The following is an 18,549-nucleotide window of genomic DNA, read 5'->3' as shown; positions in this document are numbered from 1 at the left end:
AGTTAAGTTCTCGACATGTTATGTTAGATGTTTCTTAGACTTCCAAATTGCTAACTGTTGTATGATCAATTGCTTATATGAGCTTGGAGTTCAGGAGAGAGTTTTGGCTGGAGATTCTAAATGTAGGGGGAGGCATATGCATCTAGATAGTATTTAAAAACCACAAATTTGCATGTGGTCACCAAGGAAGTGTGTGTAGCTAAGAGAAAAGGTCTAAGATTTGATCCCTGCAGCCTGTCAACATTTAAGAGTTTGAGGAGATAAGCGGGAACTAACAAAGGGAATAGAGAAGAGTGAGCCAATGAGGTGGGAGAAAAATGAGTGTGGTGTCCCAGAAATCACGTGAAAAAAGTTTTCACAGAAGGAAAGATGGTCAGTTATATCAAACTTTCTAAGTAGGATGAGGACTGGGAAATCAACATTCGATTTTGGCACTGTGGATGTCATTAGTTACTCTGACAGGAATGGTATTAAAAGCCAGATTTGGAGAAGATTCAAGAGAGTGAGAGAGGAGGGATTTGAGACAGCAAGTATTATATACAGTTGTTCGAGCAATTTTGCTACAAAGTGTAGCAGAAAAATGGGACAATAGCTGAAAGGTATTGTAGTCAAGATATATTTTAGTTTTAATTTCAGTATTAAGGGAGAAATTATTATATACTTGTGTGCTAATAGTAATAGTCCATGTATAAAAGGGGAAATAGATGATAAAATTGTTGCTGGACCATGTGTCCTTAAGTAGGAGAGAAGAAATGGCATCCGGTTAGGATATAAGTTAACTGTGTGAGGTAACTGTTCATACATTCATTCAAAATTGAGCACTCATTATATCCCAGGCACTGTGTTCAATGTTGAGAGTAAAATGAGAAACAGGTTGTGAGCTCTCTGCTCTCGTGGAAATCGAACCCTCTTGCTAATGTTATTCCCAGATGAGGCTATTGAGACTCACTGATTAAGAAACTTGTTCAAGGTAACTAAAATGTAGATTTGAATCCAACATAATTGAAACTCATCATTTCTCCCATTTTTCCTACATTTATAGCAATCACTCTGCTATGCCAAGCCACATTATCTCTTGGCCTGGGTTGCCCCATTAACCGGACCAGTTTCTCCATATAGTCCATTTTCTACCCAGTTCCAGAATATTTCTTTTAGAACATAAGTCATACCCGATCACTCGTTTGCTCAAACCTCTCTTGTCTTCCCCAGCATGTTTGGAATAAAACTCGAAACTCCTAACCATGGTTTAACTTAATCTGATGTCTTTTCTTTTTTTCAACACTCTTTGTTTGGGCCTTGCATTCCAGTCATCACTGGTCTGTTTGCTGTTCTTCAGCTATGTCAGTTGTACTCTCATCTTTTTGTACTTGTTTCCTCACCTTGGAATGCTCTTTCCTTAGATTTTTACTTAATTTTCTCACTTAGGTCTTAGTTCAAATTTAACCTCTTTAGGGAGGCCCTCTTGATTAAAATATATTATCTTCCTCATTTATTCCTTTTCCTTGCTTTTATATTTGTTAGCCTTTAACACCTCCTGAAATCATACTTTTTTTTTTTTTTTTTTTTAGTTCGTCTGTCTCTATTAGTAAAATATAAACTTCATGAATGCCTAGACCTTGTCTGTGGTGTTCACTTATCTCTAGAACTTAGAAAAGTACATGGCATGAGTCCGAGGTATATGTGATTCCATGTCTCATGAAAATTTGTCTTATGAGAGGGAACCAGTTGTCTGTATAGGCTAGGCATTATGCATTGGAGCAACTTCAAGCTGATACTTAAAACATTAATTGGATATGGATGGGAATGGGGGGGGATTCAAAATATCTGAGATTTTTTTATTAATGGGAATATTATTTCCTCAGTCATCTTGTGGGGAGGGCAGCAGAAATTATGTTCTTCCAAGAGAAATGACGAAAAAACAGAGGAGCTGGTTGACAACGGTAGGTTTTAGTTATTTTGATTTTTGGAAAAAGGAAACATTTGTTACAAACATGTCTTTATTGTGGAATATTTAGAAAATTATAAGGAAGAAGAATAAAATTAGAACAGGTTTTTCATGCATTGATAAGTATTAGTATTCTGATATTGTTATCCTTATCTATACTTATATCTATATTCAAAAAACAAAAGTTGGGAGCTCTAGACTTATTGATGATTTGAGGGTAAAACCAGGACAATCAGGAGGAAATGTTTAATAGGTAGTTGGAGTTACAGAATTAGGTCTTGCAATGTGGATCTGGGAGATAACTTTATAGTTTTAGACTTTAGGAATGGATATGATCTTTAAAGAAAATACAGTGAAGAATAGAAGATAGAGCCATAACCTTGGCAAACACACAGACTGTTGGATGGATAGAAGAATCACCATAGAAAGGCTAGAGAAGTAATTAAATACCAGGTTAGTGGTGGATTCTGAAGACCTAAGGGAAGAGAATTTTCAAAAGGTAGCATCACCAATGTTAATATTTGTTGAGAAGGCAAGGACAATGAGACTGAGGAAGGACTTGAATTTGGTTATTAGAAGTCCATTATGACATTGGGCATGCAGTTTAGTGTTAGAGTTAGAGGAAGAAGACAATTTTAGAGAGAGCATAGATGCCAAGTGATTTTCAGAGTAAGTTTTCGTTAGATGGTTCTGTAGGGATATCATTTAGATGACACTTTAAATGTTTTATATATATTTCACTGTAGCTGCATAGTACTAAGCATATAGTAGATGTGTTGAAAAGAATAACTGCACAAGTGAATTAAAACATGGGGTGTGTGTTCAAAGCACATAAAAATGAAAGGAAAGATATATAAGCTAAAGTAAGGATTTTTTGTTGGTATTTTGTTTTGTTATGAAAGATTTGGCATGTTTGAAGACAGAGGAAGGAACCAGTGGGAAGGAAAGGATGTACTGAGCAAAGTAGACTTGAAAGGACAGAGGTTTGTAATGATTTCCAGAAGGTGGTGAGAAGAAATGAGCTTATTTATTAGGATAAAGGAGTTAACCGTGGAAAGGAAGTAAATTTCTCTCTCTGAGGCAAAGGAAAGGTATGAAAATAGATACTGAGAAAGGTTTTTAAGGCTGAGAAGAAAGACTATGAGGAAACCAATAACTTTCCCAGACAATCTTAGAATGAGATTTAGTGAATGAGCATTGGAGACTTTAAGGAGATAGAAGAATTGGAATAGGTTGCGTGAGAATCATGCTAGAGATTCAAAGAAGACCTCAGGTACAGACAGCAGTGAAGGTGAATTCGATTATTTTGAAAAAGATTGTATTAAGATAGCACAACTTGTAGAACTTAAACATCAGAAATTTAATATTCAGTATAATTTTACATCTTTTGGATTGCTATTATTACTTACTTATTAATCAGGTCATTTTTTCAGAATATGAAATGTTGATGTAGAAGAGTTTGACTAGAAAATTCATCTCATGCAAATACTAATTTACTCTTTAAGACTGTGTGGATTGCAAATGCTTTAATGTAAAAGATTGTTTTTAATGTTGCTGACATGGTGGAAACTTGAAGAAAATTGTGGTCTGATGATAAATACTGAGAAGGTTTCTGATTATTTAATTCTAATTTAACATTGTATATTACAATTTAATCCTATTATGTAATTTTAATTAAGACAGAACACCAAATCTTCATATGGTGAAGAATTTTTTTATATTTTTAATGTTCTGATGGAGAAAGAGGATGCATTGAAGCACTGGAGTTCTTAATAGTAAAGATATTAGAGTTGAGAAAACTTGAGGAAGACCACATAAATCTTGTATTTAATTATTTTTATAAAAACACAGACATTATATTTCCATGAAGATAATACATGCTCTTTATTTTTGTGAGCAAAAGACATAATTTTCAAATTTTAGTACAAATTTTGCACACTTACTGGTCAGTTTCCATTTTTAATATAGAATATTCTATATTGATGATTCTGAAGTCATAATAATAAAAACTAGAGTTAGTTCTGTAAGATTTAAATTGTTTCCATTTTTCTTGACTATCTCTGTGTCCCCACCCCCTTAAAGAAAAGGCAGTTAGACTTTATGGCTCTAAAATTAAATGCTTATATTGGGATTCTAATACAGAGGTTTTATTTCAGGTCTTTGTAGGTAAAATACCAAGAGATTTATATGAGGATGAGTTGGTGCCCCTTTTTGAAAAGGCTGGTCCCATTTGGGATCTACGTCTTATGATGGATCCACTGTCTGGTCAGAACAGAGGGTATGCATTTATCACCTTCTGTGGAAAGGAAGCTGCACAGGAAGCTGTTAAACTGGTATGTGATAACAAATACCCACTGTCTACCAAGTCATTATTTGAGAAAATTACCTCAAGTAAAAATGTTTGCGGTTAACATTGTTTTATTTTATTTAGTTTTTGCTTTGGATGTTTTTATATTGAGCGAACTGGTATGTAACCTTTGCTCTATTTTTTCTGATTATAAAAGTAAAAAAAATGAAAGTACTCAAGAAATAATGTGTTAGGGAAAGTCTCCCGTAATTATAAAAGTTATCCATTAGAATGATTAATATCTAAAGTTTCATTTGAATATTTGGCTTCTGCAGTTCTCTTTTGATTTAGGACAAAAAAGGATGTCAGTTCTTGCTGTTATACTTTAGGATAGGATTCTTAAAGTGCAGTGAAGGCTGAGATAGGTTCTGGGAAACAACAATAGGCGACAGTGACTTTCAGGATACAATTCAGGAAATGGTTGTGAATCTTTTTTATTTTTGTCCCAGCGTAATCAATTTATTTATTTTCTAAGTATGTTCTTGTTTTCTATCTTTTTGTTTCTGAGCTCTTCAGTCCTCTCTGTCTTTAATCTTTCTCTTTTCTATTATAAAATAGTCGTTTACTAATTCTTTTCTGTAGGGCCTTTTACTTTTTGCCCTTATTTCAGAGCAGTAGTAGTAGTAACAAAGTTCTGCAAATTAAGTATATCTTCAGTCTTACTGCATTAAGATACAACCATCTCAGTAACTTAAAATAACTGTCATGTTTTGGCATAAACTTTTGCTAAACATGTAAAGACCTCACTTAGTCTAGTTCTAATCCTTCTGGAATGATAACCTTTTTATCAAGTCTTTCTTTGGTTTCATTAATTGCTTCTAAATTAGTTCCACTTCTGGCTTGGCCCAGACTTTAGTTTTTATTATGGACATTTCCTTACAGTTTGTTTATTTAATATTGAGAAGTTTTCAAAGCTTTATTTCTACATTTCTGGCAATGTATGGATGGTTTCATTTTTTAATGACATATTTTAGTAAATGGTAAGTAATGTTGAAGCATGAGAAGCTAAAGTTTATCAAGGAAACCAGTATACAGTGATTTAAATAAAACATTTTTTATTCCTGTCATTTCATATAATTTTGAAAGGATTGTGTTTGATACGCAGTTTAAAACCTTATGTGTATATATTTAGAATTCTGTTTTGTGTAGAATGAAGTATTACTTTTTTTTTGCATTGATTAAACATAGTCATTATATTTTATTATTTTGCTTATGGCTTATCTAGATCTAATTTCCTTTCTAAGGACCCTGAATAATAAGTCTCTGGTAGTTGTTCTGAAATTCTCTGGGAAAAAAATTTTAGATAAAGTTGAAATATGAAATAAGATTTTTTTTTATTTATTATTTTTTATTTTATTTTATTTTTTTTATGGTGACATTAACGAAATCCAATAAGTTTTAGATATACACTTTAACAGTAAGGCATATATATATATTTACACTGTGTGTTCACCCCCTATAGTTAGATTTCTTCCTGTCACCACATGAAGTAAGATATTTAAAAAAATAAAATGAATAACTTTGAATCATTTATATATGGAGGAGCAGTGAACTAAGCTGAAATGAGACTGTTTTAGTTACACATTTATATTTTGGCAAGCCTGAAGGAACTCTGAGTTCACGAAGCAGGGAGTGTTTGACCGTAAATTGTTAACTTTTTTAGATCGAGATCAGTCCTGAGTTAGGGGTGGTTGTGGGGTATCTGGTTCTTTTCTTCCTTGCAGTGTGACAGCTATGAAATCCGCCCTGGTAAACATCTTGGAGTGTGCATTTCTGTGGCAAACAACAGGCTTTTTGTTGGATCAATTCCGAAGAATAAGACTAAAGAAAACATTCTGGAAGAATTCAGTAAAGTCACAGGTAAAACAAAAATGTATTTAGAAGTTAGTTTTGGGAAATCTGTGGTTATTTATTAGTGCAAAAAAAAGGTCTATATTAATCTTAAGAATTCAAATGTCTATTCAGTGTCTAAATCACCTCTTTTCTGCTTTATAGTGGTTTGGACTAAGCAAGTTCCCTCATATCCTAAATTTCTTGGAATGTCCCCTTCTTTGCCTTAATTGAACCTTTTCTTTTGCCAGAGTCTTTGTCCTGTAGCCCTCAAGTGAAGGCTTTTCCCCTCTGACATTCAGTGTGCTTTAGGGCCAACGGGTTGAGAGTTCTTATCCTCCTCTTTCCTTTTGCCTCCTCTAGATCAGATTTTTCAAAATTTCCAAGTCTAAATTCATGGAATTGATGCAGAAGTGCATTTTATATCACAAGTCTATATACATTTCTGTGTAACAAAATTTAATGAAACCATGCTTTCACTTATTATACATGCTTTAGTCTGATATTTTCTATTCCATTTCATTTTTTAAGTGCTGATGGATACCACTAAATGACAGCTGTGGCTCAACACTGTTTTAGACCATTGCTTTCCCTTTTAAAAACCACTAATCCTTTATATTTTGTCATCCAGACATACCTATCCTTTCTCTTTCCTTCAAGCTGTCATCTCTTGCTCTTCTGATTTTAGTCTTTCATTAATTGAAGATTGCTGCTGGCTCACTGTCTTCCTCTTCTGCCCTAAATCGACTTACTCTTAATACTTTTATATCTATGTGGATGAACCATCTAATGCCCTAGCCTCTGTTTTGTGACCACCTCATATCCACTCCTCTACTTCAGTTCCCCTACATCCAGGTCACATTCTGGATCTTGTCGCCACATATTCTAGCCACTCTGGAATCTTGACTTCTAGCATCCCACTTTGAAACCACTGCCACTATCCATCAATTGCGTTGGTCAGATAGCCCTAATGGCACAGTTCTTTGACCTCATCATGTTTTTATTGCCTGCCAGCTCCTTTCTGGCTTCATATCCGTTTATTCTTTCAGCAAGTGTTCATCCAGTGCCTATTAAGTGCTGGTATTTATGCTGTGTGCTGGGATGCAGTGGTCAATCAGAGAGATCTATTCCTTGCCCTTATAGAACTTACATTTGGGGGAAAGAGATAAGACAAAAAAATATTTACACATTTTGATAAGCACTGTGAAGAGGGAAATAAAGGATATTTAGCTAGAGAATAGCTGCTATCTGTGTTTTTTGATGGTTATGGAAAGCTTTTCTGATAATGTGACATTTCATCCAAGACATGAAGAATGAGGAAGGTGTACCATGTAAAGAGCAAAGAGATGTGCATTCCAAGAGAGCAACACATGCCAGGGCACTAAGGCAAGAAAGAACTTGGTGTATAAAAGTAACAGAGAGAAGGCCAGTATTGTTAAAAGGTAGAATTAAGAATAGAATTATATGCGGTGAAGTAGACCATGTAAGGAGTTTAGGTTTTATTGTATGTATAATGAGAAGGTATTTGGAGGTCTTAAGCAGGGTATAACATCTGTTTATGGAATATTATTCCTACTGTTATATGGTAATGGCTCAGAGGGGGTTAAGAATAGAAGCTTTCGTAGTAGTCCCGGTAGAAGAGATTGGGCTAAGGTAATAGCATTGGAGATGCAAAAGATAGATTGACTTGGCATTAGGTAGGGGAGATGAAGTTAAGGAAGAAATCAAGAATGAGTTCAGTTTCTGTCTTGAGAACCCAGATGATGGTACTATTTATTAGATAGGGAAGTCTAGAGAGACAGATTTGGGGAGTGGTGGTGTAGTTTTGGACATGTTATATTTGAAATGTCTTCAAGTCTGGGCTAGAAATAAAATCTAAGCATTTTTAAAGATAGAGAAAGTACTTAAAAGTGAGAACTAGCTGGTATTACTGAGAAGGAACATATGGAAAGATGAGGGCACAGAACTAAGACCAGACGGACACCAATATTTAGCAGTTATTTTCATATTTGTTAAAAACCACAACTTTTAAGTTAGAGCCAAGGATGATTTTTGGACATGATTAGTTGTTGAATGTTAGTTCTCTTTGATTTATATTAATAATTTGGTTTCTAAGTTATTTGGTAGTGTTTCGTAACTTATAAGGTCATGTTATATCACTATTCTAAGACACTGTAGAATGTTATATGTCAAAGTTGGACCTGCTGTTTATGGTTATATCTTCACGACCCCTTAAAAGGGAACATAAAATACTGTTACAAAGTTCATATCTAATAATACTGATTTAATTGTCTACTAGGTAATTAGTGAATCATTTTGAGGCTTCTTCAGTTATTTTTTGCTCTTCAGCAAGTGGATTTAGGTCTGCCTAATCATTAGATGTGTGGTGGATGCTTTTGGCTTATTTATCTGGCTGTTGGTTTAACAGAGGGTTTGGTGGACGTTATTCTCTATCATCAACCCGATGACAAAAAGAAGAATCGGGGGTTCTGCTTCCTTGAATACGAGGATCACAAGTCAGCAGCACAAGCCAGACGCCGGCTGATGAGTGGAAAAGTAAAAGTTTGGGGAAATGTAGTTACAGTTGAATGGGCTGACCCTGTGGAAGAACCAGATCCAGAAGTCATGGCTAAGGTAAATGCAATTGCTTGGGATGGAGGTACAGTTATCATCTAAATTTTATACTCAGAATCAAGCTCAAATTTTTGAGTTTTATAATAAATACAAAGTGCAGCTTTTGGTCTTAACTGTTTAGGCAAGGACCTGCTTTAACACCAGACATAACAACCTTTCTTAGTAACCAGGAATTTCCATTAACCATCCCTTTTGCTGCAGATTAAATGTACAAAAGGAAGTAAATCTTTTCGATTAAGTCGTTTTATACACACTGAGAACTTGTTTAGTTATACAGAAGTTTTACAAGGGAAAATGACAGGGTCTTATGAATTATAATCTTCATGGGTTATATACTGTGTCTTTTATTACATGGCCATGAATTATATTTTATTTAGATTTACAGCTAATTTTTCTCCTCTTTTTTTTTTTTTTTAATTTTTCTTTTTTAATGATCAAGCTCCTTTAGAGTATTCTCCCTGTGAAGAAAGGCAAAGGGTTGTCATGTTTGCTGTTAAATGGTAGAGGAAAACATGCATAATAAGTCCTGTAGAGCAGCAGTCCCCAACCTTTTTGGCACCAGGGACTGGTGCTCCCTATAAGAATCTAATGCCTGATGATCTGAGGCAGGGCTGAGGTGACATTGCTAGTAGTGCTGGGGAGCGCCTGCAAATACAGATGAAGCTTTGCTTACTCACCCGCCACTCACCTTCTGCTGCCGGCCCAGTTCCTAACAGGCCACAGATCAATACTTGCCCGCGGCCTGGGGGTTGGGGACCACTGCTGTAGAGGGACCTCACTTTCCTTCTCCCCATACTTGCATTGCTAAGATCTTTGCTTGGTAAATGATAGTGCCATGAATCCTGGTTCTTAGGCTTTCCTTTGGGGTGACCCCTGGGATCGAAGGGACACATCAGAGTTGCATTTCTGCTGCTTTTAGTGAATTTTTGAGTATTTTGGTATATGTCTTTTCCCTTCTCAGGGAGGTGGTAATTCTATGGATGGTTATAAATTAGTTGTTGGATTCTTCTGGACTGAGAAGTCTTTTCCTCCAGCTTTTTATTTCAGATTCTTAGGAGGCAGTCCTCACTCTGATAGTTTGGAGGAGAGTCCCAGTTTATGATAGTATAACAGAGTTTTCATAGACAAAAAACATCTTTGGGTTAAGCAGAGAAGATCCATTGAGAATGAACCAGAGGCTCTCAGAAGTGCTACTCAGTATCTTCTCATTTTCCTTGAGTTAGATGGGTATCAAGGAAAGGGACTGGGAATCTAAATAGCCCTGATTTCTTTTTTACTAGCTTAACTTTAATTTCACTTGTTTTAATAAAATTGTGACTTTGAGCAAACTTACTGGATGTCATCTATTTTATTGGGATTGGATAAATATCTTTGGATCCCTTACAACTTTGACTTTACCTTGTAGAAATTGATTGTAGCTTAATTGCTTGTTTATAAAAACATTTTCTAAATAGCATGAGAGATATATTACATTAGAAGAGGTGGGAATAAAATCCTGAGAAAATCTCAAGTGTAGCTAGCTACTAATTTGCCTGTCAACCGCTTTTCACATACCGCTGGTAACCTTTTAGATTGAAATATATTGTAAATCTTTTTATAGGGTTAGAAAACGTCAAGAACAAGTTTCAGAATGAAAAAGAGACTTCTGTAAACTTGAACAATACTAATTGAATAAATTTGATTGAATAATACTGACTCCTTTCTTGATTTCTAATGAGGAGTTTACCAAAGCTGCTACTGTTACTTCACTTTATCAGTTATAATTTATTGACGATCTTTTGCCAAGTTGGGTTAGTTTTATAATCAAACACAATGTAAGAGCCTAAATGTATCTTTCTTAATACAATTTCAACAAGTAATTTTTATATAGTATATTGTGGTTTCATCTCAAAAGAATAAAAGATCCATGTTAAGTTTAAAAGTAAATTATTGGAGGCCTGTCTTAATGTAGAGTTAGACCTCAGTATTGACAGCATTGAGAAAAGTAGAGTAGAGGGACAAGTGGAAAATGTTACATTTTTTTTCACCCATTGAATTAATATTTTCTCCACAAATATTTTTTATTCATAAAATCTCAACCTAAGGCAACAGTTTGTTCAGTAGATATGCTCATTTTTTTGTTTGTTTGTTTGATTAGGTAATGTATATTCTTAGCTCAAATATCAAAATTCTATAGAGAGGTACAGACAAGAGAAGTCCCAATTCCACCTGTAGCCCAATCTACCATATCCCCATGTCCCTCTGGGCATCCAGTTTTAGTAGACTATGGTTTATCCTTTTAATGTTTCCTTAGGCAAATACAGACAAATATAAGTATATATTCTTTATTTCTTACACAGGTGGTTTCTGGCAACTTAACCGTATTTACTGATCTATATTTATTTTATTTACCATTATATTGCATCAGCTCTAAGGAAAGTATACCATTATATGTACCACTAAGAAATTATAAAATTTTGCCCATTAAACTATGACACAGTGCTTGCCTATCACATTGACTATAAGTTGGAGCCATTTTGGAGATGAAAAAATGTCTTACCAAGAATTTATCCTGGCAATCTCCATATCAGCTGTTAGAGCTCTTTCTCATTTTTTTGTGGCTACATAATACTCCATTCTGTGGATGTACCATGGTATATTCAACCAGCTATATATTGTGTTTTTTCTGCTCTCGTCATACTGTAATGAATAAGCTTGTATGATGTCAGTTGTTATAAGTGCAGATATATCTGTGGGATAGATTCTCAGGGATAGAGTTGTGGCCAAAGAGTAAATGTATATCTATTATTTTTAAGATTCCCCTCTGTAGGAGGTGTCTCATTTTACCCTCCTATTGGCAAAAAACAAGAGGCCTCTTTTCTCCTCATCCTTGTCAAAATAGTGTATGGTGGAACTTTTAGATTACAGTCTGATAACAAATGGTATCTCAGAGCCATTAAGATTTTTCTTCTCATTATGTATGAGTGTTTTTTTTTGTTTTTTGTTTTTTTTTTTTAGGCGAGGCAACCCTTGGTCGACCTCACAGATTGCAAGGACCTTGTCAGCTTACAGTCCCTTATTTTTTTATTTTTATTTTTTACAACTACAGCACCTGGTCTTCCTAGGTGGTCTCCCATCCAAGTGCTAACCAGGTCTGACTCTTTTTAGCTTCCAAGATCATATGGGATCGGGCTCGTTCAGAGTGGCATGGCCGTGTTTAAGGGCCATTTGTGCTGCTTTGTATGAATTATGTAATCAGGAATTTCGCCTATTTTTCTATTTAGTTTTTCTGTTTTTTATTTTTGTGGGACCCTGATGTAAAAGAAGGAGTGTAGTATAAGTTGTTTGTTTTTTGACCTTGCTTGTGTTATTTTTTTCCATGTAGAAGTCATTTATTTTGGGGAGTTGAACTCATCACTCCTTTATAGTATAGATTTTAAGTCATGAAGCCTTTCCCAGTACAATTTTCTATAACGTTATTTTCTTTTAATACTTTCAGTCCCCCTGACATCCTTTTTTTGGGAAGCAAGGGGTCTGTTTGGAGTATCCTGGTATATATTGTGAGATATGGATACAGCTTTTATCTTCATCCAGATTAACACTACACTAATTCAATGATTTAAGCTTTATAGTTGGTTTTATCTAGTAGGGCTAGTCTCTAAATTTTGTTTTTATCTTTTTCCTGGCTATTCTTGCTTGCTTGTTTTTTTATACGAACTTTAGAATCACCTTATCTAGTTGTAGGGGAAAAAATGAGAAAAACTTTTTTTAGCAGGAACTTAGGGACTATGTTAAATTTGTAAGTTAATTTAGTAATAATTATATGTTGGTTTCTTGAAGGTGCTATTCACAGTGTTAGGTACTTTAATGATAGGGCAGGAGAAGGAACCAATAATTTATATAAATTGGTAACTAGTATCAGAATCATTTCGTTGGTAGTTTTTATACAGCACTTAATGTTTTAGAGAAGAAAAACCTATGCCGTGAAGATAGGAAGCAACACTTTAAGACGAGCTAAAGTTAAGTAGCCAATGCCAATTTTGTATATTTGTTCTATTAGGTGAAAGTTTTATTTGTGAGAAACTTGGCTACTACAGTGACAGAAGAAATACTGGAAAAGTCATTTTCTGAATTTGGAAAACTCGAAAGAGTGAAGAAGTTGAAAGATTATGCATTTGTTCATTTTGAAGACAGAGGAGCAGCTGTTAAGGTAGAAATTTTGAAATTTTGGTTCTTAATATTAGAATTCTGTTAAACTTGCTAAATACATAAAGTGACTTTAAAAACAGAAATAAAATTAGTTTTCAGCTTTGCTGAACCCTGAAACTTTCTTTTAATAATTTCTGTGAAGTGGTAGTATAACAAGAAAGACTCTGTATTTCAAAGCCTACTCATTACTAACTAGGTTTGTGATGTCAGGCAAGTTATTTTTATAATCTGTTGTTTTTGCAAACCTAAGTTTTGATAGCAGCATGCCTTGGAATATTACAGGCATAATAATTAGCTGCTATAAATACTAAACAGATAACAAATGTATTAAAACTACTTTGTTTACCTTGGTTTGTGGACCTTTGAAAGAAACTGAGCTGTGTACATAACTTTACATACAGTACAGCATATTTAATTCAGTAGATGTGTTTTGAGGTAATGGTTCTTTATAGTTTCACCTTTATTTTAGAATTCTAATAGTATTTGACTTTTATCAGTTTCGATGATAGTAGACATATTTCTTGGATATAATTGATTTATTCCTTGATGATCGTAATGAAAAGTGTGAAAAAAGTGTTTTCATACAGTGTCTAGAACATAAAACCTAAATATTGCTCCTTTCTGTTGATAATGGATCAGCACCATCTTTGATAGGTAAAATTTCCAGGTTCTTCTTCCTCTTGTTCTCTCTTTTGCAGGGGTGGGGGGATACTAATAGAAGCCTTTTTATGTAACCGGGAAAATGGATCCAAAATCCTCAGTGACTCAGACTTGGTTCTTTTTCTACATGTTCTATCAATAGAGTGGTACCACCTCTTAGTTGAGCAGTTTTTGTTTCCTGCCCAGGGTACAGGTTTTAAATGTACCTTATAGAAGAATTTTTGACTAGTTAAAGTTTATTGATTTGCTTTTTGATGGCATTAATTAATTAGACAGTATTGCTTATAAAATTCACAGCATAATATAGAATTTAATGTTTGCCTTCTTAAATTGCCAGTGGTGTTAAACACAGATAACTAATAAAATTTATACCTTCTGAATATTCCTTTGATTCACTTGGTATTAAATTACTGGTTGCATAAAAAACGGTAGGGTGGTTGCCAGAGAAGTCTGAAATCATAAAATTTTTAGCTCAACATCTGGGAATCAGGATGGCCAGGTAAGAGTAGATTCTCTATTCTTTATTTATACCAAGACTCATTTAGTTTCTTTAGCTGAAGTTAGCCAAAAGCTAAGGTGGTAAAGGGGGGGGGGAATTAATATCTAGACTGACTTAATCTTTGTCTAGAGATTTGTAAATCACTAAATACTCATTATGGATAGAATATTTATGTATGTCCAGAGAGGAAAAAGTTGTATGGGGAAATAGAAAAGCTGTGGTGAGGAGGCGATATTTTGTTACTGAGTTACCTGAGACTTGAAGTATGGCAGAGGCTGTTAGGTGGAACAACATAAATAAAGGACTAGAACATAGAATGCTTTCCACGTGAGTACTTGAGTCTAGGCCTTTCCTGGGCTCTGTGCTTCTAACTGTTCAGGCAAAGTATGTTCCAGGTTAAGTATTGCAAGGTAAACCCAGGCTTTTTTTTTTGGTCAGTTTCTTGTTGAATTTCACTGCTGACCTCATTCAGTAACCTCATTTGTGTTTAATAGCCTTAAAATTTTTTATGGAAGAACAGTAGAAGAACTACATGTTGAATATCATGTATTTATTATTTAAAAATTTGAATCCTGAAAGGTTTGTGGCTAGATTTCATCTTTTGCAAATTAAAATATTTAAGGAAATTGTTAATTCGTGTATTAACAGGCACAGATATGTTTATGTAGTTATGTTTTAAAATACTGTTGCTTGTAAAATAAATTTATTTTTCTAATTTTGTATAGGCCATGGATGAAATGAATGGCAAAGAAATAGAAGGGGAAGAGATTGAAATAGTCTTAGCCAAGCCACCAGACAAGAAAAGGAAAGAGCGCCAAGCTGCTAGACAGGCCTCCAGAAGCACTGCGTGAGTCTGCATTTTAGCAAATATACCTTTGAACAGAGAATAACTTGATAATAGAAATCAGGTTGATAAAACAAAATCAAGAAGAGTATTGAAGTAAACTAATTTGTTTTTTCTTTTTCTCCCTTCCCTCTATTGTTAGGTATGAAGATTATTACTATCACCCTCCTCCTCGCATGCCACCTCCAATTAGAGGTCGGGGTCGTGGTGGGGGGAGAGGTGGATATGGCTACCCTCCAGATTACTATGGCTATGAAGATTACTATGACGATTACTATGGTTATGATTATCACGACTATCGTGGAGGCTATGAAGATCCCTACTACGGCTATGATGATGGCTATGCAGTAAGAGGAAGAGGAGGAGGAAGGGGAGGGCGAGGTGCTCCACCACCACCAAGGGGGCGGGGAGCACCACCTCCAAGAGGTAGAGCTGGCTATTCACAGAGGGGGGCACCTTTGGGACCACCAAGAGGCTCTAGGGGTGGCAGAGGGGGTCCTGCACAACAACAGAGAGGCCGTGGTTCTCGTGGAGCTCGGGGCAATCGTGGGGGCAATGTAGGAGGCAAGAGAAAGGCAGATGGGTACAACCAGCCTGATTCCAAGCGCCGTCAGACCAACAACCAACAGAACTGGGGTTCCCAACCCATCGCTCAGCAGCCGCTTCAGCAAGGTGGTGACTATTCTGGTAACTATGGTTACAATAATGACAACCAGGAATTTTATCAGGATACTTATGGGCAACAGTGGAAATAGACAAGTGAGGGCTTGAAAATGATATTGGCAAGATACGATTGGCTCTAGATCTACATTCTTCAAAAAAATTGGCTTAACTGTTTCATCTTTAGCAATTTGCTGCCATTTGTATTGGGCTGAAGAAATCACTATTGTGTATATACTCAAGTCTTTTTATTTTTTTCCTCTTTTCATAAATGCTCTTGGACATTACTGGGCTTGCAGAGTTCCCTTATTCTGGGGATTACAATGCTTTTATCGTTTCAGGCTTCATTTTAGCTTCAAAACAAGCTGAGCACACTGTTAAATCATGATTTTGCAGAACCTTTGGTTTTGGACAGTTTCATTTTTTGGATTTGAGATAGATTACATAGGAGTATGGAGTATGCTGTAAATAAAAATACAAGCTAGTGCTTTGTCTTAGTAGTTTTAAGAAATTAAAGCAAACCAATTTAAGTTTTCTTGTATTGAAAATAACCTATGATTGTATGTTTTGCATTCCTAGAAGTAGGTTAACTGTGTTTTTAAATTGTTATAACTTCACACCTTTTTGAAATCTGCCCTACAAAATTTGTTTGGCTTAAACGTCAAAGCCGTGACAATTTGTTCTTTGATGTGATTGTATTTCCAATTTCTTGTTCATGTAAGATTTCAATAAAACTCAAAAATCTATTCAAAACATTACCTATTTCAAATTCAATTGTGTCCTAAAACATTATTTTATTCGTAATCCTTGCAAGGAATATTGTTTTCAAACTATAACTGCCTATGTGAGTGATCAAATTCATGCAAAAGTCTATTCCAATATGTATCGTGGCTATCAGACTGAGGATTAGTCTAAATTCTAGTATTTATTCCAAATAACACTTCATTGATTGGTGTTCTCTCATAGTCTTTTCTGATTTTGAAATTTTGTCCTTTATTTTTATACAACAGGTTCAAAGGCTTTTGAATATTCTTGCAGGCATTGGATAATTTGCATTAAATAAAATGGGGTTAGGGAAGCAGACTGCAATTTATTTTGACCCACATTTCTTTCTATAAAGGATGATTTGTTGTCTGAAAACTTTATTGCTGGATAAATGAATGTATATAACAGGAAAAATGTTAGTACTGTGGCGTCAATTGCACTGCGTACTGAACTCAATTTTAGTATACGTGATAGGAAATAGCACTTCAGTTACTGGTTAGGAATATAATTTTCTATTACTATGTAAATTTGCTTTGAGAAACACGAGGCTTGTTAAGAGAGGCTTAAAAGTATCTAGTAGACTTACATCTGACTTTCTATTAATACCTCTTATTTTTTTAACTATCCCTAATGGCTAAAGTTTTTGTTGGCCAATTCATAACATCTATTTCCCTGTTTCCTTTATAAATTCTGATTTATTGGAATGAATTTTTTGTTTGAGAATCAGAGGAACAAAAAGAATCCAGACTTTACAGTACAGAAAAGTCTGGATCACTTTTAAATTATCATAAAGTTTTCCCTTTCGTTTTGTTCTTAGGTGGGTCTAAAATGTTTTTAAATTATAAAAATAAGCCATTGGGGAATAACAGACACACCTTTATTTTGTGTTTTGTTCCTGTTTGGTGTCTGTTATGACAGCAGTTGGATTTCAAAATCATTACCCACTTAATTCCTTGTGAATTTGGTTAGATCATGTTTTGAGTTTTATGGCAGCTCTTGATTTAAAGTAAGAAAATATTTGCTGATGAAAGTCAGTATATCCCATTTCTCTTTAAAAGTTCACTTAATTATATAGTACAGTAAGTTAATGGGCATTATTAATACTATTATGTTTTTATAAACCGATAAATTGTGTAGTCTGTTTTAAGAGTAGTTTCAAGTCAACATGGGTATCTGTTTGGTAAAGCTTAGATCCATCTTTTTTTAATGCCCATGTGTGTAAGTAAAGACACCAAACATTCTTTAAATGCTGATTTTAAACTTTGAAAATACAATTTGAAACTATAACTGTAAATCTAAATGAGACTTAAATAAAACCCTGATTTTTCTTGGAGAGAAGAAAGGGTCTACAAATAAAATTCGTTGTTTATATTTCTTAAAAATTAGATGGTACCAACTACAAAGTTGTCACGAAGAAAATTAGGACTGGGAATAGAAGTGATTATAGAAAAGTAATTTGTGCTTCCCCCATCCATCCTAAAATATAAACCTTAGCAAAAACATAAGAACAAAACTTGGGTTCCAAATCAAAATTCTTTTCTTTAATTGCAAATTATATTTTATTCATCTATAGAAATGTTCCTCTAATATTACTTTATAGGTTTTTTTGTGGCTATTTAACAGAAGAACATAACTGTAAATATTAAATCTCACTTTAGAGCTTTCCCCTTGTTGATGTCTTGTAAATTATTGCCTTAGCAGCATTTAGAGAAAATAGATTCAGAGCTCATCTTCTCACAAAAATAAATCTAGCAATCTAATATGTAAACCTAAAAAAATGTTAATTTAAGGAGGTCTTCATATTTGCATTAAAGATTTTTTAAATAGGCACAAAGTATGAGTTCTGGGAAATTTGATTTTCTGCCCTCCTGCCATCTTTTTTGTTCCCCAACCTAATTCATTTGGTTTTATTTATGAGCCTGCTACAGTAATGTGTGTGTTGGGAAGTATATTTACTTTATATTCAAGTAGACCTCTTCTCTGTAGGCACCCACCTGAGATTGACAAATAGACCCCTTCCCCAAAATGGAATGCTAATTTTTATTTGATCACTCATTTATAGCAGTTGCTTAAATGATGTACTTATATGACGGTGTTTTAATTTTTTAAAAGCAAAAAAGTTCTAATAAGTTGCCAGATTTCTAATTTAAGTTTATTTGATCAATTGATATGGAAAT

The 18,549-nt window shown here is 34.4% G+C and overlaps 1 protein-coding gene and 1 pseudogene across 9 annotated transcripts in view; one reads left to right on the top strand and one right to left on the bottom strand.

The window, feature by feature from the left end:
• HNRNPR (heterogeneous nuclear ribonucleoprotein R) overlaps window positions 1-16,365 on the top strand; it is a 29,745-nt gene extending 13,380 nt beyond the window's left edge. For 3 of the 9 annotated variants that reach the window (XM_011357571.2, XM_011357565.2, XM_011357566.2), the window contains 7 exons: window positions 1,863-1,940; window positions 4,102-4,278; window positions 6,017-6,152; window positions 8,542-8,756; window positions 12,796-12,945; window positions 14,829-14,950; window positions 15,090-16,365. In XM_011357571.2, coding sequence (XP_011355873.1) covers window positions 1,863-1,940; window positions 4,102-4,278; window positions 6,017-6,152; window positions 8,542-8,756; window positions 12,796-12,945; window positions 14,829-14,950; window positions 15,090-15,702 — 1,491 coding nt within the window. In that variant the 3' untranslated portion in view covers window positions 15,703-16,365. The remainder of the gene's footprint in view (window positions 1-1,862; window positions 1,941-4,101; window positions 4,279-6,016; window positions 6,153-8,541; window positions 8,757-12,795; window positions 12,946-14,828; window positions 14,951-15,089) is intronic. The other 6 variants (XM_011357570.2, XM_011357569.2, XM_011357567.2 and 3 more) reach the window with 5 other exon arrangements.
• Window positions 11,836-11,954, bottom strand: LOC111738274 (annotated as a pseudogene).
• Window positions 16,366-18,549: the final 2,184 nt, after the last annotated feature.

The sequence above is a fragment of the Pteropus vampyrus genome, unplaced genomic scaffold (genome assembly GCF_000151845.1).
Source record: "Pteropus vampyrus isolate Shadow unplaced genomic scaffold, Pvam_2.0 Scaffold36, whole genome shotgun sequence".
NCBI lineage: Eukaryota > Metazoa > Chordata > Mammalia > Chiroptera > Pteropodidae > Pteropus > Pteropus vampyrus.
This window is presented reverse-complemented; position numbering and strand designations above follow the sequence as displayed.